We start from the raw sequence: 27,702 nt of genomic DNA, 5'->3' as shown, positions 1-27,702 counted from the left end.
ACACTTCAATCACAATTACTATAAGAAAAAGATCAATCCCCCTAACAATAGTTCGACAAGTCTAGGTTCAACGGCATCACTTATTTGCAGACAGAGGTGTATGCTTTAACCTAGATGGCACTCTAGTATTCGTTAGGACGGCAGAGAAAAATAAGGCAGGTTATGAAATCAACTCGGTACCAATACTTTTTCGAACAAATGCAAGGCAAGCAAGGCAGGGTCTACTGCAGATCACAAAGTTCAGAGGGCAAGCCCACTCGGAGAGAGGCAAGGCGATGTGTCCCAAAAAGTGTCTCAGTGGAAATGCACTTCGAGTCTTTATCGCAAATTGTTATGGAAAGATTGGACCAGTTTAGAACAGAAAGTTAAGAAAGCTTGGAGGCGACCCAATGGAAAGGCGAGGATTAAGACACCTCACTCTATCCGGTAGAAAGGGCAGCCAGGCGGACACGGTACCTTGTTTGTGGAGAGACAGCTCCGGCGGGGGCAGTTGTTCATGGTGGTGGATGCACGTCGGGTCTTTGCCAAGAGTAGAGATGATCTCGTCGTCGAAGAAAAGTGAAGTCCGGTGCACCACCAGGGAAGAGACCAGCCGCGGAGTGCTCCGTCACAAGGCACCACCTTTTGGTCGCGGTACAGGGGTAGTGGCTATCCGGTTGCCGAGGTGCTCTGCACGGGCAATTCGACCACTGCGTCCTGGAGTGAAGAAAAAGCAAAGGGGACTGGTTGTTCCCACCAGTCAGGGGAAGAGACTCTCCGGCAGGGAGATCTCCTCTGTCGTCGGGAAGTGGTAGTCGGTTCAGCAGGGCTCCACCGGAGGTGTCGTCGTTGCATGTCGGCTCAGCTTTACCCTCGTCGGATTCTTAGGTCCTGTGGCGACTTCTGAAGATCCAGTCCCAAAAGCCCTGCTTTTATGCAGAAAACCCCCATTCATTCAGCCTAGCTGTCAATCAAAACACGCGAAGTGGTGAGCGGGGTGGCTCACCACTTGGGCCAATCACACCAGAGTGCGACCGGAGTTGGCAAGGCAACTCGGTCCAGGGTGCCTAAACCCCCTCCCACACCCCTGTGGTACCCAGACAGAATGGCACCACTTTGGAGGGCCTCTGTGCAGAGGCCCGCCAAAAGTGGAACAAAGGGCTCAACCTTTGGTTTAGGAGTCACAGAGACGAACACAGACGCCATTTTAAAAACCGAGTTCTGGCAGAAAATACCAACCGATAGATTTATTTAAGAGAAATAAACCGGTGGTATGTTAGAGATTAACGAGGAAAAGTATTAACCTCCAACAATGGGAAGAATCCCATAGAGTTATATTCGGGGTCGAATATAACAAGTAGTTTCCACTGCCACCAGCCAAAACTCGATGAGGGGGGACGGGAAAGTGCCCCCTCGAATAACAGACCTAGGAGTAATCAAATTACCCCTACTAGTACGTCCACAATAGGATGGTGTGTACTAGTTCTGTTAGTAAATTTAGGTCTAGTAAAGCCAATGGTGACTTTACATGCCCAGGGAGACAGTAGTCAGTCCCCGGGTATGGAGTATATGATGGAGGTCTGCTAGGACGCCCCAGTGCTACGGCACAAAGGGTGCGTTGTAACACACATAGCAAAACATATGAGACCCTATGGAGTAAAAGACCCCATAGCCCATAGAACACATTGACATTCAAAGGAATTTCACACATTCATGTCCAAGAGTGAGAGAAAAAGAGTCTCACTCTTGGCAGGATGGAAAAAAATCTAACTCCAGAAATCCAGCAAAGCTGCTGGGGGACTCACTAGGTTAGGAAATTCAGCCTAAACAGAGAATTCTCCCTAACAGTGCATGGTAGTCCCCTGTGGTGTGGGCTGCCTGCAGGGGCCGTGGAGGGTGTAGAGGGAACAGCTGGGAGGACCCACACGGCCAATTCACGTGTGGGACTCCCTGGCACCCCCGAAATACACGTCATCTGCTGGATTCGTGTGTGGAATTTGCCGCGCACCCAGACTACACGTACCCTGCTGAAATTGCGTGTGGAACTTCACGCGCACACCGAAATACACGTACCCTGCAAATTCGCGTGTGTAACTTCCCATGCACCCCGAAATACACGTACCCTGCTGGTATCGCGTGTGGAAGTTCACACGGACCCATAATACACGTACCCTGATGGAATTGCATGTGAGACTACCCGCGCACCCCTGGAATACACATACCCAGGCAAATCGCACGGCTGGGGGGTGGGGGTGCAGGGAGACAGGAGTGGGGGCCTGGTGGAGGGTGCCCTACAGTGCTGGGGGGTGGGGGTGCAGGGGGACATGAGTGGGGGCCTGGTGGAGGGTGCCCCTGGATGCAGGGGGTGGGGGTGCAGGGGGACATGAGTGGGGGCCTGGTGGAGGGTGCCCCTGGATGCAGGGGGGTGGGGGTGCAGGGGGACAGGAGTGGTGGCCTGGTGGAGGGTGCCCTACAGTGCTGGGGGGTGGGGGTGCAGGGGGACATGAGTGGGGGCCTTTTGGAGGGTGCCCCTGGATGCAGGGGGGTGGGGGTGCAGGGGGACAGGAGTAGTGGCCTGGTGGAGGGTGCCCCTGGATGCAAAGGGGTGGGGGTGCAGGGGGACAGGAGTGGGGGCCTGGTGGAGGGTGCCCCTGGATGCAGGGGGGTGGGGGTGCAGGGGGACAGGAGTGGTGGCCTGGTGGAGGGTGCCCTACAGTGCTGGGGGGTGGGGGTGCAGGGGGACATGAGTGGGGGCCTGGTGGAGGGTGCCCCTGGATGCAGGGGGGTGGGGGTGCAGGGGGACATGAGTGGGGGCCTTTTGGAGGGTGTCCCTGGATGCAGGGCGGTGGGGGTGCAGGGGGACAGGAGTGGTGGCCTGGTGGAGGGTGGCCCTGGATGCAGGGGGGTGGGGGTGCAGGGGGACAGGAGTGGGGGCCTGGTGGAGGGTGCCCCTGGATGCAGGGGGGTGCGGGTGCAGGGGGACAGGAGTGGTGGCCTGGTGGAGGGTGCCCTACAGTGCTGGGGCGTGGGGGTGCAGGGGGACATGAGTGGAGGCCTGGTGGAGGGTGCCCCTGGATGCAGGGGGGTGGGGGTGCAGGGGGACATGAGTGGGGGCCTTTTGGAGGGTGTCCCTGGATGCAGGGCGGTGGGGGTGCAGGGGGACAGGAGTGGTGGCCTGGTGGAGGGTGCCCCTGGATGCAGGGGGTTGGGGGTGCAGGGGGACAGGAGTGGGGGCCTGGTGGAGGGTGCCCCTGGATGCAGGGGGGTGGGGGTGCAGGGGGACAGGAGTGGTGGCCTCGTGGAGGGTGCCCTACAGTGCTGGGGGGTGGGGATGCAGGGGGACATGAGTGGGGGCCTGGTGGAGGGTGCCCCTGGATGCAGGGGTGTGGGGGTGCAGGGGGACAGGAGTGGGGGCCTGGTGGAGGGTGCCCCTGGATGCAGGGGGGTGGGGGTGCAGGGGGACAGGAGTGGGGGCCTGGTGGAGGGTGCCCCTGGATGCAGGGGGGTGGGGGTGCAGGGGGACAGGAGTGGGGGCCTGGTGGAGGGTGCCCTACAGTGCTGGGGGTGGGGGTGCAGGGAGACAGGAGTGGGGGCCTGGTGGAGGGTGCCCCTGGATGCAGGGGGGTGCGGGTGCAGGGAGAGAGGAGTGGGGGCCTGGTGGAGGGTGCCCCTGGATGCAGGGGGGTGGGGGTGCAGGGAGACAGGATTGGGGGCCTGGTGGAGGGTGCCCCTGGATGCAGGGGGGTGGGGGTGCTGGGAGACATGAGTGGGGGCTTGGTGGAGGGTGCCCGTGGATGCTGGGGGGTGGGGTGCTCAGAGACAGGAGTGGGGGCCTGGTGGAGGGTGCCCCTGGATGCAGGGGGGTGCGGGTGCAGGGAGACAGGAGTGGGGGCCTGGTGGAGGGTGCCCCTGGATGCAGGGGGTTGCGGGTGCAAGGAGACAGGAGTGGGGTCCTGGTGAAGGGTGCCCCTGGATGCAGGGGGGTGGGGGTGCAGGGGGACAGGAGTGGGGGCCTGGTGGAGGGTGCCCCTGGATGCAGGGGGGTGGGGGTGCAGGGGGACAGGAGTGGGGGCCTGGTGGAGGGTGCCCCTGGATGCAGGTGGGTGGGGGTGCAGGGGGACAGGAGTGGTGGCCTGGTGGAGGGTGCCCTACAGTGCTGGGGGTGGGGGTTTAGGGGGACATGAGTGGGGGCTTGGTGCAGGGTGCCCTTGGATGCAAGGGGGTGGGGGTGCAGGGGGACAGGAGTGGGGGCCTGGTGGAGGGTGCCCTACAGTGCTGGGGGGTGGGGGTGCAGAGAGACAGGAGTGGGGGCATGGTGGAGGGTGCCCTGGATGCAGGGGGGGGCGGGGAGACAGGAGTGGGGGCCTGGTGGAGGGTGCCCCTGGTTGCAGGGGGGTGGGGGTGCTGGGAGACATGAGTGGGGGCCTGGTGGAGGGTGCCCCTGGATGCTGGGGGGTGGGGGTGCTGGGAGACATGCGTTGGTGGGCAGTAGTGCAAGGTGACATGTGGGTTGGCTGGGGGGCATGGCCATGGTGTATGGGCTGTCTGCGGGACATTTGCAGGGGTGCAGGGTAGTCCCCTGTGGTGTGGGCCGCCTGCAGGGGCCGTGGAGGGTGTAGAGGGAACAGCTGGGAGGACCCACACGGCCAATTCACGTGTGGGACTCCCCGGCACCCCAAAAATACACGTAGGCTGCTGGATTCGCGTGTGGAATTTGCCGCGCACCCGGAGTACACGTGCCCTGCTGAAATTGCGTGTGGAACTTCACGCGCACACCGAAATACACATACCCTGAAAATTCGCGTGTAAAACTTCCTGCGCACCCCGGAATACACGTGCCCAGGTCAATCGCGTGTGGAACTTCCCGCGAACCCCGTAATACACGCACACGCTATTTTTCACACAGCGGGTGTCCGTGCTTGTCGGTACCCATTTGCACCTCATTTGTCCTATAGGGCCACTGTATGGATCATTCATCATAGCTGTATATGGGTGCTTTTTGTTAGTGCACATTTTGGCGCACATTTATTTCAGGCGCAGGGACGCTACCGCCTGCTTTCTTGTGGCGTACTTGTTTGGCCCTGTGCGCGTCTTTGCCCGTGCGCTGGTTTGCCCTATTTGATTCCATGAATACGAGTTGTAGGCGAGCGTGTGGGCGTTCCGCGCACTTGCCTCCTGTACTTCCCCCGTGGCGCCCATATTTTCACGCGTTGTTCCCCATTCCGAGTTTTGCGCCCCGTGTTCCGCCTACTTTTGTAATGTGTGCCGCGCTATGTGCGATTTCGCAGCGGCCGTGGCGCACGCCGTTGGATGACCTGTGCGCCGGCGTGCGCCGTGCACTTTTTCAGCACACATCCAGTATTTTTCTCACGCACGGACTTCCATGAATTGATGTGCGCTGGTTTCCCTGCGATTTTCGCAGTTGCACTGCGATTTTTGCACTTTTACTGTGAATCGCACGTTTTGGCACCTCTGCGCGGGAATTTTCGGCGCACATTAATTCCATGAATCGGCTTGCTAGTCAATAACAATGCTGTGTCTAAATTTCAACTTAATAGAGCACAGATATGTGCAACTCTTCGTACAACTGCAATATTTATTTTAAAAAAAAATACCCATTCAGACTCCATGCAACATCCCCGTTAGCTTGATGCACTAAAGGCCACATTGCATTACTCACTGCACAGTGAATCGTACTTCTGGGTAAGTGGCATGTTGACCACTGAAGGCGGCTGCAGAATGTGGTAGAAGTAGGTGGGGGGGAAAAGAGGGTGGGGCGAATGGGGAGGGAGTGAGTGGTACAGCAAAGCCATCTATTTCCTCCTAAATAGACAGTGAGAGGGAAAATGTGTCAAAAGTCAGACCTTGCGGTGGGCAGCACAGGTGGCAACCTTCTGTAACACTGGTCTTTTGTTTGCAGGGTTTGGGCACCAAACCAACACATCAGGTGTTGCAATCTTCCTTTGGAATGCATTGCTAGTCAATCCCATATTTGCTCAGCTGACCATGACCTTAGTTTGGATTATTTTACAAAGACCTTGTTGGAGTGTTGCTAATCTCATTCCTTTTGCTATTAATTAGAGCTAATCCTACAATTACATGTGACATGTTGGGCCCAGAGATCACAGCTTTAACAGCATCCTAGATATATATCCTGGAGAAACTGCAAGTATGGGGAGCAGGATGCTACAAAGCCCAATCTGTGAATATCCCACACCTTCCCTGGGAATTCTCCTCTGGATGATCATTGTCAATTGGGAAGCTGTTCCATGCTTACCCCTTTCGGGTGGAAGCTATTACATGGATCTACTGCCCAGGGGAACCCTGCTCCATTCTTCCATCTTCCCTGTTTTAGGCAGTTCTATGGTCTTCCTACCTCCTACGGATGAGGTCAGATTGTTGGTCGTTTCTATTGCTCTGCCATCCTTCCTTTGTGTATGCACTCTTCTGGTTTGGGATCCTTTCGGTCTCATTATATTCCTTTCTTATTATCTCTCAAAACTGGTTGATGATGGGCTCCCTTACATTATTACTAGCCTAGTGTGTTTTGTTGTTTCTTCTGGACATTCTCTTCAAAGCCTTTCCTCCAAGGTAGACATGTTCTGAAGATGTACCACCTTGGGGTTGCTTGCTACAATTCTTCCACTTGTTCATAACGACATGTGCTCTACCTAATGTGATGTTGCAGTAGTGACCACAGGTGCAAACAGGGCACCTCAATCGACTCTGTGATGCTGAATGTACCTTTTTATGTGCAAAAGCACCACCCCTGTCTCTCCCGGATTGCAGCAGTGTGCCCAGGATGAAGAGGACTTGACACAGGACGGCTTTCAGCCAGTGCTTAAAGAGTTTTGATACTTGACAGTACTCTGTATCAATTAGCTACCTTACAACCTCAATGGGAGCCTAATTCCAAATTCTCCTTGAAGCCATTTAATTATCAACTTGTGCCCCAGAGGCGACTCAGAATCTCAGAATCTGCGGCTTGTGTTTCTCATGAATTGGGCAGAGCCATTTGATCATTTTCAGAACAGGAGTGTTCCCACCTATCCCCTTAATATCTGTTCATTTGGTGAGGCTAAGTGCCATCATTCTTCTCTGTACACACACGCACCATATTTTGAAAGTGTGCAAGCCCACATTTACACTTTAATTTATTAGAGTGAACTATTTTGGCAACTTCATATCAACTCCATATCAAATCCCGGGTTACTATTGGCCTTTATGGATGCAGGTGGCAAGTAGCCATTACCTGTGTGCCGATATGAACATCTTCCTGTTGTTTGTGGTTTGTATCAACCAGGCCAGTTAGATATATGGGAAGCCCTCGGATTGAGGAGTGCAAAAATGGACAGCATGTTTGTTGATAGAAGATGTATAGGGTCTGAAAGAGTGTGGGAGGTGTAAGGATGCAAGATTGTAGTTGTGAGGAGTTAGTTGAGAGATGAAGTGGGTAGAGAGGGGTGAAGGTGTGGATAGTGAGGATGTGGTTGCTTCCTGGACCTTGGTTGTAGACTTCACAGCAAAGGTTCCATGAATCAAATTGGTTTCCCACATTTGGTAATGTCAGAAATTTAGAACATTGCTTGTTTTAAATTAGCCTAGGTTTCTGGTGTGCAGTTTTTAGTTGGTTGCTATTAATTTTTATTTCTTTCAAAATGATTAATTCAAAATCTGTTTACTGAAAGGCAGGTGATTCGCCTTTAGTAGGTGTGAGATGTGTCGGGTGTGTCACAGTTTTGTAGCTAGAACCGAAAAGGAGTACCCCCCTTGCTGTCCCTTGTTGAAGTTGGGGACTAGTAGGAGTGCAGCACTCAAGGACCTAAATGTTATGGAAAGAATGTAGTGTTGAAGCTTACTTTTCAAGGAGGAAGGGCAGTGGTATGAGTGATGTGTGATGCACACGGTTTTAGCCCTTTTTTTGATGAGTGGCCAGTGGAGAATACATAAAGCTGGCATAATATGTACAAATCGCTTCACTATGAGAAATAGACGTGTCACTGCATTTTGAAATCATTCAAGTTTCTTCATTAGGTAATCCAGGAGTACGAGACAGAGGCTCTTTGCATAGTATTGTTTCGATAATATTGAAGAAATTATTGCCATGGCCCTGTTGGTAAATATTAAGTAATATTAAGAATATTAAGTAAAGTAAGATGAAGCATAACAGTGTTTGACAATGTCTCTGACCGGTGGATCAAGAGTGTGGGTGCTGTTCATTGTTGTTCTAAGATTCCTTAATGTGGTTAATAGGTTTAGGCAATCATGGAGTCTTCTGCATCATTCTGATGGTGCTGCAGACCGCTGTCTCCTCTTTGCATATAAGTTATACAATTAACTGTGATTAAAGGTCAGTAAATAAAGACCTTATCAAGGACTAGTGACTCAAGGTAAACATTTTGAAGGTGGGTGTAACCTGTACAATTCATTGCATGGAGGATTGTAGCACCACAGGCAAGCGATCTTCTTGCCTCCACCCATTTATTTAGTTTTGGATTGTGGGGTCAATTTAGACAGGGTTACTGGCATAGAGATAATTAGGATGTGGCAGGGAAGGAATAGTGAACATACTGTTATTTTTCAAGCTTTTTGTTACATGCCACAACCCATGCAGCACTGAGGGCTTTAATGCGCTGCAAAGGCATCACAGATATCCTTCCAATGCAGTTCCTTTGGGAGAGTAAGGCACACCCTGTGTCTTGCTTCCTTCTGGGCTGCCCAATCTGATAGCCTGCAAACTGGCAGTGAAACAGAGAGCACTTGGCGTTCCCGGGGCATGCTCAGTGGGAATGGGTAGGAGTGCAGGCTTGCAGGGTAGCAGGGGCACCATGGGATTCATTTTTACAAAGAGTAGTAAGCGCATGCGGAGGACCACCAGCATTAGCACTTACGTTTTCAACATTCACACAACAGAGTGGAAAATGACAGATTAAAAACAGGCAAAATCACCTTTTCACGTCCATTGGACTCCCCGTCTTGTGAACGATGTCAATGTTGACTGCTAATTTTCCTTTGAAGATGTAATTTACAATGGATTCCCATGGAACTAACCTGCTTCTAGGCGAACTAAATACTGGTCGATTTCATAGGGATCCATTTGTTTTATAGCTGCATGGATATGTCATGCAGGTGCAAAACAAGGTGCTTTTGTATGTGGAGCGTGCATGAAGAGGTAGAATCCTATTTCCCCTCCTTTCTCTCATTCCACCTGCCAGGGATCTTCAGATTGCTATGGTAGAACAAGTGTAACGCCCAGTGTAAGGTACAACATGTTTGCCATACTGGAGATATTGTAAAATGAGTCCTAATGTGTAGCCCCACTGGCTCCCCTACTTTTCTCACCTCCCAAGTCACAGTGTCAAAGGAATCGAGGCGCACAGGGAAGTGTGCTCCAGTATTGCCTCACACCAAAGCCTGTTACGCTTCCATGGTCGTACCTTACAAAAGACAGCAAGACCAGATAGGCAGGAAGAGCGTGGGAATGACAAGGACGCCATACTTCAGGGCCCAACTTTTCCCAATCCTTGCCAACATTCTTGTTCAGCACCGAGAAAGTCAGAAGAACTGTGGAGGTGAGAGGGGATAGTGGACTTCACCTGCAGTCGGTCACTGGTTACTGATCTGTCCCTTTCCACAGTCTGCCTCTTCTGTTTCTGTGCCTAGGTTTCTGGTGTGCAGTTTTGGGGAGACAGCCTTCAAAAAACCCAAAGCTCTTGACTTCCTGTATGCCTGTTTCAGCATGAGAGTAAGGTTTTCACTGTTACTGTTATTAATGTGCATTTTCTGTGTGGAGGGAAAGTTGTACCTTAGGGTATAATGGGCTACTTAATCGAGCTGCTGCTGATAATGGTTGTGGTGTCTGTATAAGGGAACCCTGTGTTGCCTTCCAAGCTTTGATGCTTTATTTTCTGCCAAATTTCACTTGCATCTTTAAGATACCTGTATGTACCTGCTGGGTATTATATAGCTGAGTACTGTACATCAAGGGGCACAGTAATATGATGTAATAATAGTGCTACAATTAGAACATAGACTAGCAAGGGACATTCAACTAATGGAGGTTAACATGGGAAGGTTGCAGGCTGGAGATACAAGGTACGGATATTACAATTGAAAACCCAGGCAGACTCAGTCAAACCTGGCTTACATTAGTCATTCCGGTTCAGCCAGATACATAATACAAATCCACAGATGTAGCAGGATGTCACAAGCATCATGACACTTTTCACACAGTACATAAAGTTACAAACTTCACATGACATAATGCAATACAGCATAGCACGCTGAAGAGGAGAACAACATTGTGAAGTTCCATTTATCCATCTACTCTCTCTCTCTCTCTCTCTCGCCTCTCTCGCCTCTCTCTCGCTCTGTTTCTCTCGAAACAGCAAGCATACAGGACAAGCAGGTGACAGGGCTGGTGCCTGCCTGGGAACACTCCTCATTTACTAAAGAGGCAGGCTAGGGGTCCTGTGAGTCAAGGACCTTCCGTTTGAGATAAAGGTACCCCAGGAATATTACAAGATATTACAAGAAAAGTACAAGATGAAATGTCACCGTTATTTTTTCTTGAACAAGGAAAGAAAACAACTGTGTGCAGACTTACCCAGGGATGAGTGATGGAGGCTGGAAAGAAAAATAATCCACACTGCTGTTCTGGACAGGGAAGTCATCCTCTAACATACTGTGCGGGAGATAATATACAGGAAATATTAAGCTTCCAGCCTGAATATTTTAGGAGTGCTAATGTTCAGCATTCTAAAATAATGTTATGTGGCACGGCTTAAGCAACATCAACAACATAGGTTTCTGATTACTTTTGTAAAGTTACAACATAACACAGAGGCATACAATGCACTGATCCTCAGCACTTTTTATGTTCGCTTTAATAGTTCAGAGATAAATTAAGAAGTGTTACTTTACTGTGATATGGAATGTATGTTCATAGTACATAAAAAGTCTTTGAGTAACTCATCAGTATATTGTAGTGTCACATGGCACTTTTGCTTTTTTACAAATTGCCTGTAGGAAATGATCATGGAAGGTTGGTGACTGCAAAAAATAGTCATGCAAATGTCCACAGTGCTATGCCTGTTTCATAATGCCCCCATTAAGCAGTTTGTCATGCCACATTATAGACTGCAGACAATTATGTCAATTTCATATTGACCTTAGAAATGTAATGTGACAGTTTCACAGTGCCATCTTTAAAATTGCCCCATTTCACTTTCGATTTGCTCCTGGAAATTGACCTGTGCCTGTGATTTGATTTGACTGAGATTTTTACATTTATATTGTGATACCCATTGGAACCGCACAACAATTGCATCTGGGCACAGATCTTATGATGTTGGAAATAGAAAGGTGGGATATTCAAGGTCGCAGTTATTCAAAGAGATAAGTCTTCCTCTTTTTTCAAAATTCGGAAAGGGATTCAATTTCCTGAAGATGAAGTTGCAGCAGATTCCATGCTCGCGGACCTGCTTTAGAAAAACTCCTATCACCCCAAGAGACAGATCTTGATGGTGGGACTAACAAAAGATGTTGTCATGAGGAACAAATACATCTATCTGGATGATAAGCAACCATCTTTGTAGAAAGATAGGTAGGAGCAAGCCTGTGAAAACATTTGAATACCAGGCAGAGAGTCTTAAACAAGATCCTCTGGTGTCCCGGTAACCAATGGAGATTCCTTCAAAACTGAGAAATGGCCAAACGTCTAGGCATTGAGTATACAAGCCTAACAGTGGCATTTTGAGCGGTTGCAACTGCTGTATTTGGCCCTTTGGGATTCCCAAGAGCAACACGTTAAGATAATTCAACCTAGAGTTAGCCATTGGGCAATCTTTATCTGAAATAAATGGTAGCAGAGGTTTCAACAATTTAAGGTGAAAGCAAACAATTTTAACAATTTTGCTCACCTGCATGTTACAGTTTAGGTTAACCTGCCAGATACATCCAAGTTGTTTTTTTTATTACCTTTTTATGAATATGATATTGGGACCTCAAACAGTGCAGGACAAGAGACGTACTGTGCAATATTGGCCAGTTTTTTCTTCGACTCATAAATAATAATCTCAGTTTTGGAAGGATTAAACTGAAGTTTGTTATTCAACATCCAGCTTTTTATTTTATTTGCACAAGATAACACTCTGTCCATTGCTTCAACAGGTTCTTTTAGCCATACATAAATGTGAGTGTTGTCGGCGTAGGAATGGTAGTGCAAGGCAAATTCTGAAAGAAATATACAACAAGGGTTGAATATAAGCAACAACAGAGACAAGGATGAGTCCAGAGGGATTCCAGATATAACAGGCAAAGGGCTGGAGGTTTGTGTGACCAGTTTAACATACTGTGTTAGATTGGTTAAGAAATAAATTAACCATGTCTAAGATTCCGTATACACCTGGGCCACTGACGAAGGTCGTGAGATCCAAATCTCAAAATCAACTGTATCGAAGACTGCCGATAGGTCCAGCATAATTAGCATGTTAATTTTAACCTCATCAGCAGCCTTCAAAATATCTTCCCAAATTGACAAAAGAGTTGTTTCAGTGCCATGTCCTGACCTAAATCCTGATTGATACGTATCCTATGCCTTGATATTCAAGAAAGTCCTGCAATTGCTCTGTGGCAATTTTTTCCTGAATTTCAGAAGGCCAGGACAGGCAGCCCCGTACAAGGCATGTGAATGCACTGGTCATGGAGTAGGGTCAGGCACTGAGTTATCTTCACCAGCACAGTGCAGCACTGCCCAGAAAGGGAGTCACACAGATTTAAGTGACATCCACATGACTTTCTTGAGTGACTCCTTTCTCCAAGCTCTGAACCTGTTGGTGCATCAGGCTGAAAGTGGAGCTCCTGGATTATGACAATCCCATTACCACTAGCCTCGTCTTTGCTCAAGATACACATTTACTCCATTTTGGAAAGTCAGCTAAAGCTTTTTAACACAAAAACTGTCAAGAAACATGTTTTCTCTATTACACAGCAGCGCCCATCTCATACAAATGTACACATTCTGGAGACGTGCTTGCTAACCTAGCTCATTTGACGCAAGTGTGAGATCCTTGGAAAATCACTTCTCTGATACATACATTTCTAGATCTGCCAAAACTGGTATAACATAGAAACAGACGAACACTAAAAAATAAAACAGAACATAGAAAAGTTTACTTAATTAAAATAAAAAGTCCACATTGACTTATTTACACTTGCTTCAAATTATCCTATCTTTGCAGGTTTTTACTTATCGACTATTGCTCTGTGACTTGATATTTTATGAGGTGACAAGGAATGAAATAGCAGCACCAGTTTTTCTCCAGAACCTTTTTCAATCTGCAGAGTCATTTGTGATTGTATTCACCATTAGCACACTGGAAGGGGGTGCTGACCAATCAGGAGGCTCGGAATGTGGGCTGTATGGTACAAGTTCTGAGCTGCCTGGGCACCCAGCAGCCCTTCCCTTCCCCGCTCTGCATTCACCACTTAGAACCTGTGTAGTCTCCTGCCCGTGTGCTAATGGTGCCTTTTCTTCTTTTTTAAAGGAAAAGAAAGAAACGTACCTTTTTTACGTGTGCTGGCATCACACAGTGTTGCTATCAGCGAAGTCCCTTTACCATGTTAACAATGTCACAGTCATCAGCATGGAAAATGCACTACACTGAGAGCACCACTGCATGGCGCTGAGCCACACAACAAAGGTAAGTTTATTTCTTTCTTTTAAAAAAATAAATAAGAAAAAACATGATTAGCACCCATGTAGAGAACTACATGGGTGTTAATGTTGACCCATTAGCACCCATGATACTGGGTGCTAATGGGGCAGCTGGTAATTGCACCAATGCCCTCGTTAAGGGACCCCCGCTTCGCTCGGCTCTTTACTTGGGTGGCAACCCGTTACTGACAGGGTCGGATCACCACCTCGGTTAACATCGCCTCAGAATATTTGCATAGAAAATAAATATATAATACATCATTATTATCCAGTCTCTAATGTATTGCCTCCTTCTGAACGTATCCAAATTATCATGAAACAATATTATCTCCCTTTTTAGTTGATGAAACACCTCACGTGTATGGGCAAATGCCGTTAAACAACACTTTCAGGAAGCAAAGGTGGTATGAAATATGTCTAAGTCGCCAGATAATGAGGTGATATTAACCGAGGCGGCGGGCCGACCCTGTCGGCAACGGCCCGCTGATGAAATGAAGGGCTAAAGCAAAGCGAGGGTCCCTTAACGAGGACAGCAGTGCCATTACCGAGGGTCGCCCCAGAAACAATAGTTTTAAAACAATAAACAGATCTTCAGATCTCTAGGCGAGTGTCTGCAGGACTAGCTCTTCTTCTTGGAAACTCCTCAATTCTGTGATCATAGTAGCCTGGGCCATCAAAATGCACTATAAACCAACGCTGGCTCCACGCAAGTCTGTGATTCCATTGCGAGCTCCAGGAAAACTCACACCATATTCTCGAGTATGTTATCTCCACTGGCAGTAGGAAAATACAGGATCTGCAAAGTGGAGGGCTTAGCAAAGTTCGTGAAGTTTTCTGTCTTTAACTGACATTTTTAACCTTGGAACAGGCTCTTCATCCTTATGTATCTGCACAGGAGCCAGATAGGCATATATTTTGGGTTTTTTGTTTTATTGGTTAAAATTGAATTCAACCTTAGTAATGAAGCATTACAAGGAAAAACAACATACTCATAAAATCACTAAAATCAAACACTAAAATAATCCTAGAGTTCATTCACATTCAGAATTGAATCAAACAAGGTAGCAACTGTGTTTAAAATTGACATAGTTGATCCTGTCAAACAATAATTCCACATCTCATCACTTAATACAAAATTATCCTTAGTGAACTGATAAAAAACTCTTGACCTTATCTGCTCCAGATCTACACACGATAACAACAAATGCCTAGAGGTTTCGCTTTCTTTTTCCTGTTTACTGTACCTACAGGTAACAGTGTCCTCAGTAACCAGGCCATATCTCAACAAGGTTTCCTTTGTACATAACACATTGAAACGGAATCTCATAAACGTAGATCGCATAGATTTTCTAGAGTAAATCAAAAAACATGGAGGCAATATTTTGGGTCATCTTTTAGGTGACTTAGAGATATGTAAGCATGGAATTCCGTTACAGTATTATCCCAATCCAAAGCAAATATTGCCTTCTTTAGTTTGTCAGGATTGCTAACCAAGTCAGACTCGGTACATCCCGTCTCCTTCAACAACAACCCTAAGACCCCCCAAATCACATGCTTGTGCAAAATCACACCACAGTGAATTAGGTATTGGTGTTAACAGTTTACCATACAGAGATCGGTATCGCCAGGAAGCTCTCGCCTTAAGTGAGACAATGCCCAATTCGTACCGGATAATTGAATGCTGTGTGGAAGGTGAAAGGGGAAGGATCCTTCTCCACATCAGGGCTTCTAAATACGGGAGAGACTCTAAAAGGACTGGATCATATATTTTGATCCTGTATAATAACTTTGGAACAATTTTACCTTTAAAGAACCGTTGCATGATAGTAAGGAATATTTTCAAAATTTAGAGTCCACCCTATGAAGTTGATTTGCTAATTTGGTTGCTTTAGTATGCAACCATGATCGAATTAGAATAGCAAAAGGTTTGGAAGTGAACATGAAGCACATATATAGAAAAGAGTTGATCTTCTCCACCGGATCAAAATCTACGTGCCACTTAAATGAAACGTGCATCCTGGTATTCACAAGTTGCATAACCTTTGTTTTACAAGAATTAATAGTTAATCAATTTGCTTTGACAAAGACTGAAAAACCTTTAAACACCCTGTGAATGCCAATTGGTATATTTTCAAAAATAATATAGTCGTCTGCATAGCCAGTCCACAAAGACCCCATATTTGAGATTTCTGGTGTTGCCAAAGCCAACGGCTACAAATATACATCTAAATAGGCCATATACATGTTGTAAAGGAATGGGGCTAACACACACCCTGGCCTTACCCCTGTGTATGTTTTAAATGGGCAAGACAACATACCTTGCTGACTAAGGCCAACTTGAATAGTCGAGTTGGCATGCAGCGTGACTGCGAGTCTCAACAAGCCTGATGGCATTCCCCATTTATGTAGCTTACGTCACAGCAAAGCACAGTCTACCACCTCAAAGACTGCCGCCAGATCACTGCCCAGAAAGGGAGTCACACAGATTTAAGTGACATCCACATGACTTTCTTGAGTGACTCCTTTCTCCAAGCTCTGAACCTGTTGGTGCATCAGGCTGAAAGTGGAGCTCCTGGATTATGACAATCCCATTACCACTAGCCTCGTCTTTGCTCAAGATACACATTTACTCCATTTTGGAAAGTCAGCTAAAGCTTTTTAACACAAAAACTGTCAAGAAACATGTTTTCTCTATTACACAGCAGCGCCCATCTCATACAAATGTACACATTCTGGAGACGTGCTTGCTAACCTAGCTCATTTGACGCAAGTGTGAGATCCTTGGAAAATCACTTCTCTGATACATACATTTCTAGATCTGCCAAAACTGGTATAACATAGAAACAGACGAACACTAAAAAATAAAACAGAACATAGAAAAGTTTACTTAATTAAAATAAAAAGTCCACATTGACTTATTTACACTTGCTTCAAATTATCCTATCTTTGCAGGTTTTTACTTATCGACTATTGCTCTGTGACTTGATATTTTATGAGGTGACAAGGAATGAAATAGCAGCACCAGTTTTTCTCCAGAACCTTTTTCAATCTGCAGAGTCATTTGTGATTGTATTCACCATTAGCACACTGGAAGGGGGTGCTGACCAATCAGGAGGCTCGGAATGTGGGCTGTATGGTACAAGTTCTGAGCTGCCTGGGCACCCAGCAGCCCTTCCCTTCCCCGCTCTGCATTCACCACTTAGAACCTGTGTAGTCTCCTGCCCGTGTGCTAATGGTGCCTTTTCTTCTTTTTTAAAGGAAAAGAAAGAAACGTACCTTTTTTACGTGTGCTGGCATCACACAGTGTTGCTATCAGCGAAGTCCCTTTACCATGTTAACAATGTCACAGTCATCAGCATGGAAAATGCACTACACTGAGAGCACCACTGCATGGCGCTGAGCCACACAACAAAGGTAAGTTTATTTCTTTCTTTTAAAAAAATAAATAAGAAAAAACATGATTAGCACCCATGTAGAGAACTACATGGGTGTTAATGTTGACCCATTAGCACCCATGATACTGGGTGCTAATGGGGCAGCTGGTAATTGCACCAATGCCCTCGTTAAGGGACCCCCGCTTCGCTCGGCTCTTTACTTGGGTGGCAACCCGTTACTGACAGGGTCGGATCACCGCCTCGGTTAACATCGCCTCAGTATATTTGCATAGAAAATAAATATATAATACATCATTATCATCCAGTCTCTAATGTATTGCCTCATTCCAAACGTATCCAAATTATCATGAAACAATATTATCTCCCTTTTTAGTTGATGAAACACCTCACGTGTATGGGCAAATGCCGTTAAACAACACTTTCAGGAAGCAAAGGTGGTATGAAATATGTCTAAGTCGCCAGATAATGAGGTGATATTAACCGAGGCGGCGGGCCGACCCTGTCGGCAACGGCCCGCTGATGAAATGAAGGGCTAAAGCAAAGCGAGGGTCCCTTAACGAGGACAGCAGTGCCATTACCGAGGGTCGCCCCAGAAACAATAGTTTTAAAACAATAAACAGATCTTCAGATCTCTAGGCGAGTGTCTGCAGGACTAGCTCTTCTTCTTGGAAACTCCTCAATTCTGTGATCATAGTAGCCTGGGCCATCAAAATGCACTATAAACCAACGCTGGCTCCACGCAAGTCTGTGATTCCATTGCGAGCTCCAGGAAAACTCACACCATATTCTCGAGTATGTTATCTCCACTGGCAGTAGGAAAATACAGGATCTGCAAAGTGGAGGTCTTAGCAAAGTTCGTGAAGTTTTCTGTCTTTAACTGACATTTTTAACCTTGGAACAGGCTCTTCATCCTTATGTATCTGCACAGGAGCCAGATAGGCATATATTTTGGGTTTTTTGTTTTATTGGTTAAAATTGAATTCAACCTTAGTAATGAAGCATTACAAGGAAAAACAACATACTCATAAAATCACTAAAATCAAACACTAAAATAATCCTAGAGTTCATTCACATTCAGAATTGAATCAAACAAGGTAGCAACTGTGTTTAAAATTGACATAGTTGATCCTGTCAAACAATAATTCCACATCTCATCACTTAATACAAAATTATCCTTAGTGAACTGAAAAAAAACTCTTGACCTTATCTGCTCCAGATCTACACACGATAACAACAAATGCCTAGAGGTTTCGCTTTCTTTTTCCTGTTTACTGTACCTACAGGTAACAGTGTCCTCAGTAACCAGGCCATATCTCAACAAGGTTTCCTTTGTACATAACACATTGAAACGGAATCTCATAAACGTAGATCGCATAGATTTTCTAGAGTAAATCAATAAACATGGAGGCAATATTTTGGGTCATCTTTTAGGTGACTTAGAGATATGTAAGCATGGAATTCCGTTACAGTATTATCCCAATCCAAAGCAAATATTGCCTTCTTTAGTTTGTCAGGATTGCTAACCAAGTCAGACTCGGTACATCCCGTCTCCTTCAACAACAACCCTAAGACCCCCCAAATCACATGCTTGTGCAAAATCACACCACAGTGAATTAGGTATTGGTGTTAACAGTTTACCATACAGAGATCGGTATCGCCAGGAAGCTCTCGCCTTAAGTGAGACAATGCCCAATCCGTACCGGATAATTGAATGCTGTGTGGAAGGTGAAAGGGGAAGGATCCTTCTCCACATCAGGGCTTCTAAATACGGGAGAGACTCTAAAAGGACTGGATCATATATTTTGATCCTGTATAATAACTTTGGAACAATTTTACCTTTAAAGAACCGTTGCATGATAGTAAGGAATATTTTCAAAATTTAGAGTCCACCCTATGAAGTTGATTTGCTAATTTGGTTGCTTTAGTATGCAACCATGATCGAATTAGAATAGCAAAAGGTTTGGAAGTGATCATGAAGCACATATATAGAAAAGAGTTGATCTTCTCCACCGGATCAAAATCTACGTGCCACTTAAATGAAACGTGCATCCTGGTATTCACAAGTTGCATAACCTTTGTCTTACAAGAATTAATAGTTAATCAATTTGCTTTGACAAAGACTGAAAAACCTTTAAACACCCTGTGAATGCCAATTGGTATATTTTCAAAAATAATATAGTCGTCTGCATAGCCAGTCCACAAAGACCCCATATTTGAGATTTCTGGTGTTGCCAAAGCCAACGGCTACAAATATACATCTAAATAGGCCATATACATGTTGTAAAGGAATGGGGCTAACACACACCCTGGCCTTACCCCTGTGTATGTTTTAAATGGGCAAGACAACATACCTTGCTGACTAAGGCCAACTTGAATAGTCGAGTTGGCATGCAGCGTGACTGCGAGTCTCAACAAGCCTGATGGCATTCCCCATTTATGTAGCTTACGTCACAGCAAAGCACAGTCTACCACCTCAAAGACTGCCGCCAGATCAATGGAGGTAAGAAAGACAGGATTCCCTCTTTTTAACCAGGTTTGTCCCTGGATACACTTTGGTAATACACCATGAACCCAGTTTGCCATTTTGATATTAAATTCTGGCTTCTGGCCCAGGTTTCCAGATGTTCGAGCTAAAGACACAAACAATATTTTAAGTCTGCATCGAGGATGGCAATCGGACGATAGTTAGATGGTTGCAACCTTTCCACCCTCTTGTATACAGAGATAATGTGGGCTCCCTCCCAAGTAGGTGGAAATTACTCCTGCTTAATAATATCTATAAATAAGATGTTCAAAATGTCGGCCCATAATATCAGATTTGTTTTAAAGAATTGATTTGTGAGCCCATTTGGGCCTGGGGCCGGGGAGTTATAGAGCCAATTAAGTCAATATGTTTAGCTTGGGAAACGGCAAATTCAAAAGGTACTTTCTGTCAAAATTCATCCTCCATTCCATAGATTATTACCATACCATGTCTCAAAGAATGTGATAAACAAATGCGACAACTGATTTACTTTACTCTGCAAATGTATATGAATAGCACACAGGGTGTGACAAATTGGATTCTGCCCTGCAGAAGCACATGGATGAGTAGAGGCGAAAACGCCCACTCAGCCCTCTCACTGGTACAAAGCAAGAGCACACACAATCATGAAGTAAAAACAGGCAACTATACCTCCTTTGCCTTTTGTGATAACATGGGCCGAGGGAAGACTGTGCTCTTACGAGGGGTGTGAATGTGATTCAGTAGCGACCCAATCAGCAAAACCCAATAATCCAACATAAAGTGAATGTCCAATAAAGGTTCTATAAAAATAGAGATACTTTCCTAAAACACATCATCTGCAATATTAACTAACTAGATATATACTACACAAAACCCAACCTTGAGGTAAGAACAGAGAATAAGGAAAGATAGCATGATGCAGCACTCTGAGTAATGAATCAGGGGTGTAAGACAAGTAAAAATCACAGTGTTCTTTAAAAACTATTTGTTTCTTGGATGCAAAAATGTATTAATGACCTAACCAGTCTATAGGGCGCAGAACTGTACGAAGAGGGCAGTTAAGAGTCAATGGTACATTCTTAGGGTCCTTGGTGGTTCGACAGCATCGGACCCAGCTTGTTGACACTGTTCCAGCAGTTTGAATCAGTTTCGACAGTGTCAGTGGCATTGTTCAAGATGTGGAGCAGGCATCAAGACACGGTCGAGCTGAAGTTTGTTGCAGTTCGAAGAAGTGCGGATTGGGAGGGCCATGACTGTTGGTTCATCACTGTGGGTGTCGACAGGATAGGTGGTTCAAGTCGAACGGCTCGAGTGCAGTGTTTGAAGAACTCATTTTGAAGGCTCCTCCGGAGTCTGGTAGAAGGCTATTGAAAATCTAAAGCAACGGTGCTGGCGGTTCAAAGAGGCGCTTCGAAGACAGAGGCTGCAACGATGAGCTCCAGGTTCAAGCCGGGGCCATGACATGCTCAGATGAAGCGGTGTGACAGCAAACCAGTTTGAAGGTTCAGCTGAACTGTAAGGAAGCAGCAGTCACATTCTTCTAGATGGGGAACAGTGGTCAAGCTGGGTACGAATAGGGGTTTGCTGTGGTTTGAACTTGATGTTTCATAATGACAAATTGTAAAGGCCAACAGAATTGGTTTGAAAGTTGGTTTCACTGTGAAGATGCTGAGAGTGAATCAGCAGTTACACTGGTTCGGTTTGATCAAGCACTTTAGGAGCCGCAAATCGGAAGGGCCACCAGGGTCAATTTGACGGTCCGTTCAATGACAAAGATGCTGAAGACTGGATACGCAGTTTGGATCTAGCGGGTTAATGGGTCAGTGTGACTGGTGATTTTAATCAACAGAGAAGATGCTGGCAGTTCGAGCAGCTGTTCGAAGGCTGCAAATGCAATGATGAGCATGTAGTTTAAGCAGAGGCAATGACACGCTCGGCTAGCGCTGTGTGACACGCTCGGCTAGCGCTGTGTAGTAGTGAACAGGTTCAACCATGTGGGATGGCATTTCGAGGAGGTAGAGTGCCAAGAATAGCTCAGGAGGGTCCTGCTGTTTCAAAGGCGTTGAACGGGCTCAAATTGTTTTTGTGGTAAGAATTCAGGTTTCCTGGCTGTCTTTGTTCTCTGGTTGCTGTGGGCAGAATCCAGGGGCTCAAGGAAAGGTGTTGGTCCTTGTTCTCATTGTCCTAAGCACTAGGGAGGCTGGTCCACAATTGCAGGAGCCCTACAATGTAGTGGGGTCCCGGGTACTATTGTGGCTGGCAGAGAGGCAAGTCATGTCCCTGCAGCAGGTCATCGTGCCTAGAAACACTTGTGTGCAATTGCGTTCTAAATGCCATATCATATCATATCCTATTCCCAATGGTCCCTGATGATGGGTAGGGGACAGAGCTCACCTCTGCCTTGGACACTCAGTATTCAACTCACTGGCAGATGAATTTGGAGAGACCAACTCTCCCAACAGAGGTCCACTGATACTTCCTGATAGGTTGAAGTCCAAAGGATGATTCAAAAAAGTGGTGTGAGACCCTGTCTTTTAAAGGGAAAAGTCCACAGGTGATTGGACCAAGGCTAGCCTGATTTAGGGGTCCAATCCCTGACCTTGAAATAAGTGGATTTTGGCCTCCGACATCCCATCCCAAGCACGTTGTGCTAGAGTAGGTACAGGGGACAGGAATGAGAAGCAACTGCAGAGAGAAACAAGATGGTGGAAAGCCCTGTCTACACTAACCCCACATCTTCCCTTGCCAATAGGATCAAAGGTATTAAGATAGGAAGCACCCTGGTTTCAGGACACACCTTTTGTGAGTGGGTGTGCCCTTTGGTTCCTGGTCCAAGGCTAGCTTACTGTAGAGACGATGTCCCTGGGAACAATTGTATTTGTTTGCTTTTGTTTGTAGGCTTCTTCACTAAAGCATGGTTCTGTGGTTGTAGTGTGACACCATTCACCTCCACAGATATTTAAGAAGTTATTTCTGTTGACATTTCGTTTATTGAGAAGTCTTTTTTGTAATTTAGTTATTAGTTTTGTTAGTGGTTTCATTCTTTTTAACACTAAAAAAAATAACTTTGTTTTGAGAAGAAGTGCACTGTCTATCAACGCTTCTAAGATTACTTTCCAACGATAGGTTTGAAGTCTTGAACCTGGTTTCTCTCCTGTTTTCATAAGATTTTGAAGGACTTTGTGACTCAACATTTTGGCTAAAATACTTTTCTTGGTATGCTTACTTTGTACTATATCAAGATTTATAGAACAAGTTTTATTTGTAGTGATAGTTGATTTTCTGTTAATTGTTTTTTGGGTTGTTTTCTTTTTGATAGAGGAGGGAACGTTTTTGTACTAGAAACTTCTTCTGTTTCACTACATGACTGTATTAGCTGTTGTGTTTCAACTTCTTTTTTACAAATTCTGCTATAGATGGATGTTTATGTTGGAGACTTTTCTTTTCCTTTTCTCTACTTCTGTGTCCCTTTCTACAGAGTTGCTTTTTGGTAGGCATTCTTTAGGGTCTGTTGAAAAAAATACAGAAGGTATGGGTTGGGGTGTTCTGCAATGCATGTGTGGTGTGTGCATGAGTGTTTGAGTAAGGTGATAAAGATGTATGTAATGGTGTGTGATTGTGCATTGGGAAGTACAACTAGTAGGGATGGCTATTCTTGAATTAATGTGTTACTAAACTGGGGTTCAGATGACAGAAAAAAGTAAGCTAGTGGTGTGGAGAAGTATAAATAGTATATCTAAAGCTATACAATTAAAACAGTTGTTTTTTCTACAACATCTAAATTCTAGCGGCTGAGTTGGGTAATTTGTGTGTCAAAAAATAGGAATTTGTGGACCATTCTGCCAGTAAATCACTGTTTAAGACGGGGGGAAGTGCAGGGGGAAAAGGGAAGGGAAAGTGCAGTACATGGGACAATAAACAAGATAAATAAAAGAAGGGAAAGTGCGGTACATGGGATAATAAATATCCTATGTTCCATGGTGCATGTCATTATGAGGAGTGCCCTATCTCAGACATGACTTATATTTAGAGTTTACCCTGCCACCATCTTTGACCAATCATATTCATTATAGTTTGGAACAGGGGTGCACATCTTAACTGCCACTCCAGTGTTTCATTGAATTTGGATGGCACCTCAGCTGTCAAGAGAGCATCTGTGACCTGACCCTGCTCTGTGCCACTATATAGTTCAGCTGCTGCAATTAGGCTATTGATGCAGCAGTGCAGAGGTGCCACACTATGCTTTTGGAATGCAGCTTATGAAAGGAGAATCTGATCAGCAGATTGCATTTGAAGAGATAGAATTACCTGCATAATTTTATTAATTTCATAAAAATAACACACAGGGGCACCTACTTGAACAATTACTGGTCACTGGAGCACATCACAGACTATATACAATGAGGACGATTAACCTGAATATTGGTTATTCCACTGTTTGCATGCAGCCTATATCTGGGTTCTTGTTAATTTTTAAAGCAATCACCTCAGAGTCAGTGATTGTGCATGGCCTGTAACGACCCACAAGTTTGAGCCTCAGTCTGGACTGTGGGCCATTACCGGCCATGTACACATCTCTGAAGAAGTGCTGATAGCTATTCACACCATGGGGTTCACTCAGTGCAAATAGTTTATTTTTCTTTTTTTTACGGGAGATGGACTCTACTCATGTTGCTCAAACCCATTCTCCCGTAAAAAAACAAAATCAAGATGGTCACCACAATGAGAAAAGGGGCATAGGCCCTTTTCAAATTCCATGGTTGTACCTGCGGGTGTAAGGAGCACCGGGAGCAGAGCACAAAGCAGTCCTGCAGGTAAGCGGGGTGGGAGGCCATATGCAAAGGGAGAAGGATATCTTTGGGGGTGGGGAGAGGGTGGTGACGTGGAGAGGCAACAGGGAGCAACTTCCTGTTGCCTCCTCACAACCAAGATGGCGCCACTCGGGGAAGGGCCTCGGTAACTGGAAGATGCAGGCGGTACACTGTTTGTTCTCGCCCACAATTCCAGCCATTTGATTGGCTGAACGCCCTTCCCCGGTTACGAAAACTCTATAATGCCAAGAATCAATTGCAGGTAAGTCAGTTTGGACTCCACCCCACCAATTATGCATGGGCCGCCTGATTCAGTATATCAATGCACTGCAGCTGGCTTTAAGGAACAGCTGTGTAAATGGAAGTACTCAATGAAAATGATAAGCACATATTTGGGGGCAAAATGTGTGCTTTTACTAAAAATGAAAAATTCACATTTAGTGGCAACATTAGTATTTTATGAAATTGTTACTATCTTTGCCTAAAATGAGAGCCTGCACTTGGGACAAAATGAGTGCATTGAAAAAACATGATAATTATTGTTTTATCTCGAGAGCAGCAGAACGCTGTACATGGTGTGTGTAGCCAGCATGTGGTCTACCATATTTTAATAGTAGTACAGTCCTGTGGGTTGTGGTCTGTGCATCCTTTGGGGTTAATCCCTAGTCAGGTGTTGATGGAAAAGCCACATTTTGAGAGATTTGTGAAATTGGATAATTGTGGGGGCATTCCAAGTCAATACTGGGATCAAGTTCCAGAGGTTTGGGGCATGACAACAGAAGGATTATTTCCAGGTGCTCTCTTTTCAGAGTAGTTGTACGCATGTGTACTGTATCCAGGAGAATGTAAAATGCACCCAATGTACTGAACCCAGTTGAATGTAGAATGTAGCCTATGTATTGAATCTATGTGAATGTCAAGCATGGCCAAAGTATTGAATTCACTTCCCTCTACCACGCCCATGCTAACTCCCTTGTCTACTGCAGTGACTGTCTGCCTAGGTACCTCTGATTTCTACAGGGCACCAGCTGCCTCCCGTCCAGTCCACCCCCTCTTCGCACTTAGCATGGGGACTCTCACCACTGTACTCCATGCAATCCCTAGCACTTTCCCTCCTGGCCTCCCTTTAGCACCTGCTTAGCCCCTGTGGACCTCTTCCCCCTCTCCTCCAGCCCCCCTTCCAACTGCACCCTCTCGTCTTTACCCTTCACTTCCCTTTCCACCCTAGCACTTTGCATTTCGTACTTGCACGATCCAAATGTCACAAGGCCTACTAGGACCATTATTGTTATCTTCTCCCTTGTTGCCTCCCTTTTTTGTCTTATGCTGCCCTGAAACACTGTGTGTTGTATGGGGGCCTTACAAACATCCAATAAATAAATAAATACATTTTAGTTGAATGTAAAATGCACTCAATGGGCCTCATTCTGAGTAGGGCACAAAGGGATACTGGGAACCGTTAAGGGCATTGGTGCCGGTAATCCCTTTGCGCCCTATTCCAAGGTCCCTTAGCGGGTCCCGCTATGGGAGCCTGGTTTTACCAGGCACCCTTAGCAGGAGGCGCTAAGGGACCAGAGAGCTAATAACGGTACCGCAAATTGCAGTACCGTTATTAGCTACTTCCCCATTCCCATTGAGCCCTATCAGGGCTCAAATGGGAATGGGGAATGGATTTTTCAATGAGGAATTACCGTTCCCTCCAGGGTCGGAATGGACCCGTAAGTCCCCATTGAACCAGGTCGGACCCGGACCCGGTATGGGAGGAAGTCATGGTGCAAATAGCGCCATGACTACCTCCATACTCGGAATGAGGCCCAATGTATTGTATCTAGGAGGATGTAGAATGCATCCAATGTACTGAACCAAGCTGAATTTAGAATGTAGACAACACATTTAATCTAGTGCTTAACAATAACAAAGGGGAGTCCCACTTGGGCCTTTCTCTGGGCCTTATCTCACCCCTACCTGCACCCAGGTGAGCTCTTTCATTTCCTACTGATGCATTCAGAGCTCGCTCTGCAGCGTGATGGTGGCACCAATCCTTTGAGTTCAAAGCAACAATTGTATTAACAACAACAAAGGGGTGACTTCATGTAGGCCTTCTCCTGGGCCTTATCTCCCTCTTCCTGCACCCACGTGTGCCCTTCATGTCCTACTGCTCATGCACTCAGCTCATTCCACAACCTGATGGCGGCACCAATTTTGTTCACAGTACCAATGAGCTGATTCAGCTGGCCTCCTTCTGTGCCTCATCTCATCCTTACTTTCACTGTTTGCTCTTTCATTTCTTCGGCTGATGCACTCAGCCCGCTTTGCAATGTGATGGTGGGACCAAGATTATGAACATCTATGAAGGGATGAATCACTTTGGCCTCCCTTTTGGCCTCACCTCACCTTCACTTGCGCCTGCGTGTGCTATATATCTTTTGTTGTACTGATATATTCAACTCCAACTACAACGTTATGACAGCACCTTCACATTTGTTCTTGCAGAACATTTTAATGGCAGCACTTTCACCTTTGATCTTGAAGTACCAAATAATGCTTTGTACTTACTTTGTGCAGTGGGGCGTCGCCATCAAAGAACTGTCTCCTCCGTGAGGCAGTTAATCAGTGAGGAGTTCTACCTATCTGAAGGCTTCATTGACGAAAAATCCTATGGCTTTCACCTGCTACATCTTAAGAGTCTGGATAGTACATCATCTGCCGGGTGTCCCTGAAGAGTCTGATAGGACATTACTTGCCCCTGTCTATCAGCATCTGTGACTTCTAGGCAGCCTGGTGAGTTCCTTGTGCACTGTGCAGTTCCTTTGTCGGTTTCTCTCCCCCTACCTCCATGGTGCTCTTCATCTCCCCTATCTACTCTAACTGTTACTCTCGCAGCATGGAATATGTTTAAGAAATCTCTCTTAATCTCTAACCCAGGCCTGCCCATCGCTGACACCTACGTCAATGCTTACTCAAGGCAGACTATCACTGACATCCTCTTTGTTGCCCCCTCTCCGGACCTATGGACTCCCCATATGGTCTCAATCCTCTCCCCATTCTCTTCTTCACCCATTAATTGTGGAACCAGATGAGATACTTGGCACACTTCCCATCATGTAGGTGTATCATTAATGACTATCACAATGGCACTGTAAAGGCCCAACTGGTCTGGAAGCGTTGTTGACCTGATCTTCTCTGAATGGGTCCCTGCTACTATCATACCCACTCAATCCTACTCTTCTTTTGGATGCCTCATTTGCAGGATTTGTGTCTCTCCGACCCTCTTACTTACTCTTGCCACCATCT

At 46.1% G+C, this 27,702-nt stretch overlaps 1 protein-coding gene across 5 annotated transcripts in view; it reads right to left on the bottom strand.

Annotated features, from left to right (window-relative positions):
- Positions 1-27,702, bottom strand: part of LOC138582897 (uncharacterized) — a 328,003-nt gene that overhangs the window by 76,141 nt on the left and 224,160 nt on the right. For all 5 annotated transcript variants that reach the window (XM_069654617.1, XM_069654620.1, XM_069654618.1 and 2 more), the window contains one exon: positions 10,586-10,663. In XM_069654617.1, the coding sequence (XP_069510718.1) occupies positions 10,586-10,652 (67 nt within the window). In that variant the 5' untranslated portion in view covers positions 10,653-10,663. The remainder of the gene's footprint in view (positions 1-10,585; positions 10,664-27,702) is intronic.

Source organism: Ambystoma mexicanum, chromosome 3q (genome assembly GCF_040938575.1).
Source record: "Ambystoma mexicanum isolate Mex_15411 chromosome 3q, UKY_AmexF1_1, whole genome shotgun sequence".
Classification (NCBI taxonomy): Eukaryota; Metazoa; Chordata; class Amphibia; order Caudata; family Ambystomatidae; genus Ambystoma; species Ambystoma mexicanum.
This window is presented reverse-complemented; position numbering and strand designations above follow the sequence as displayed.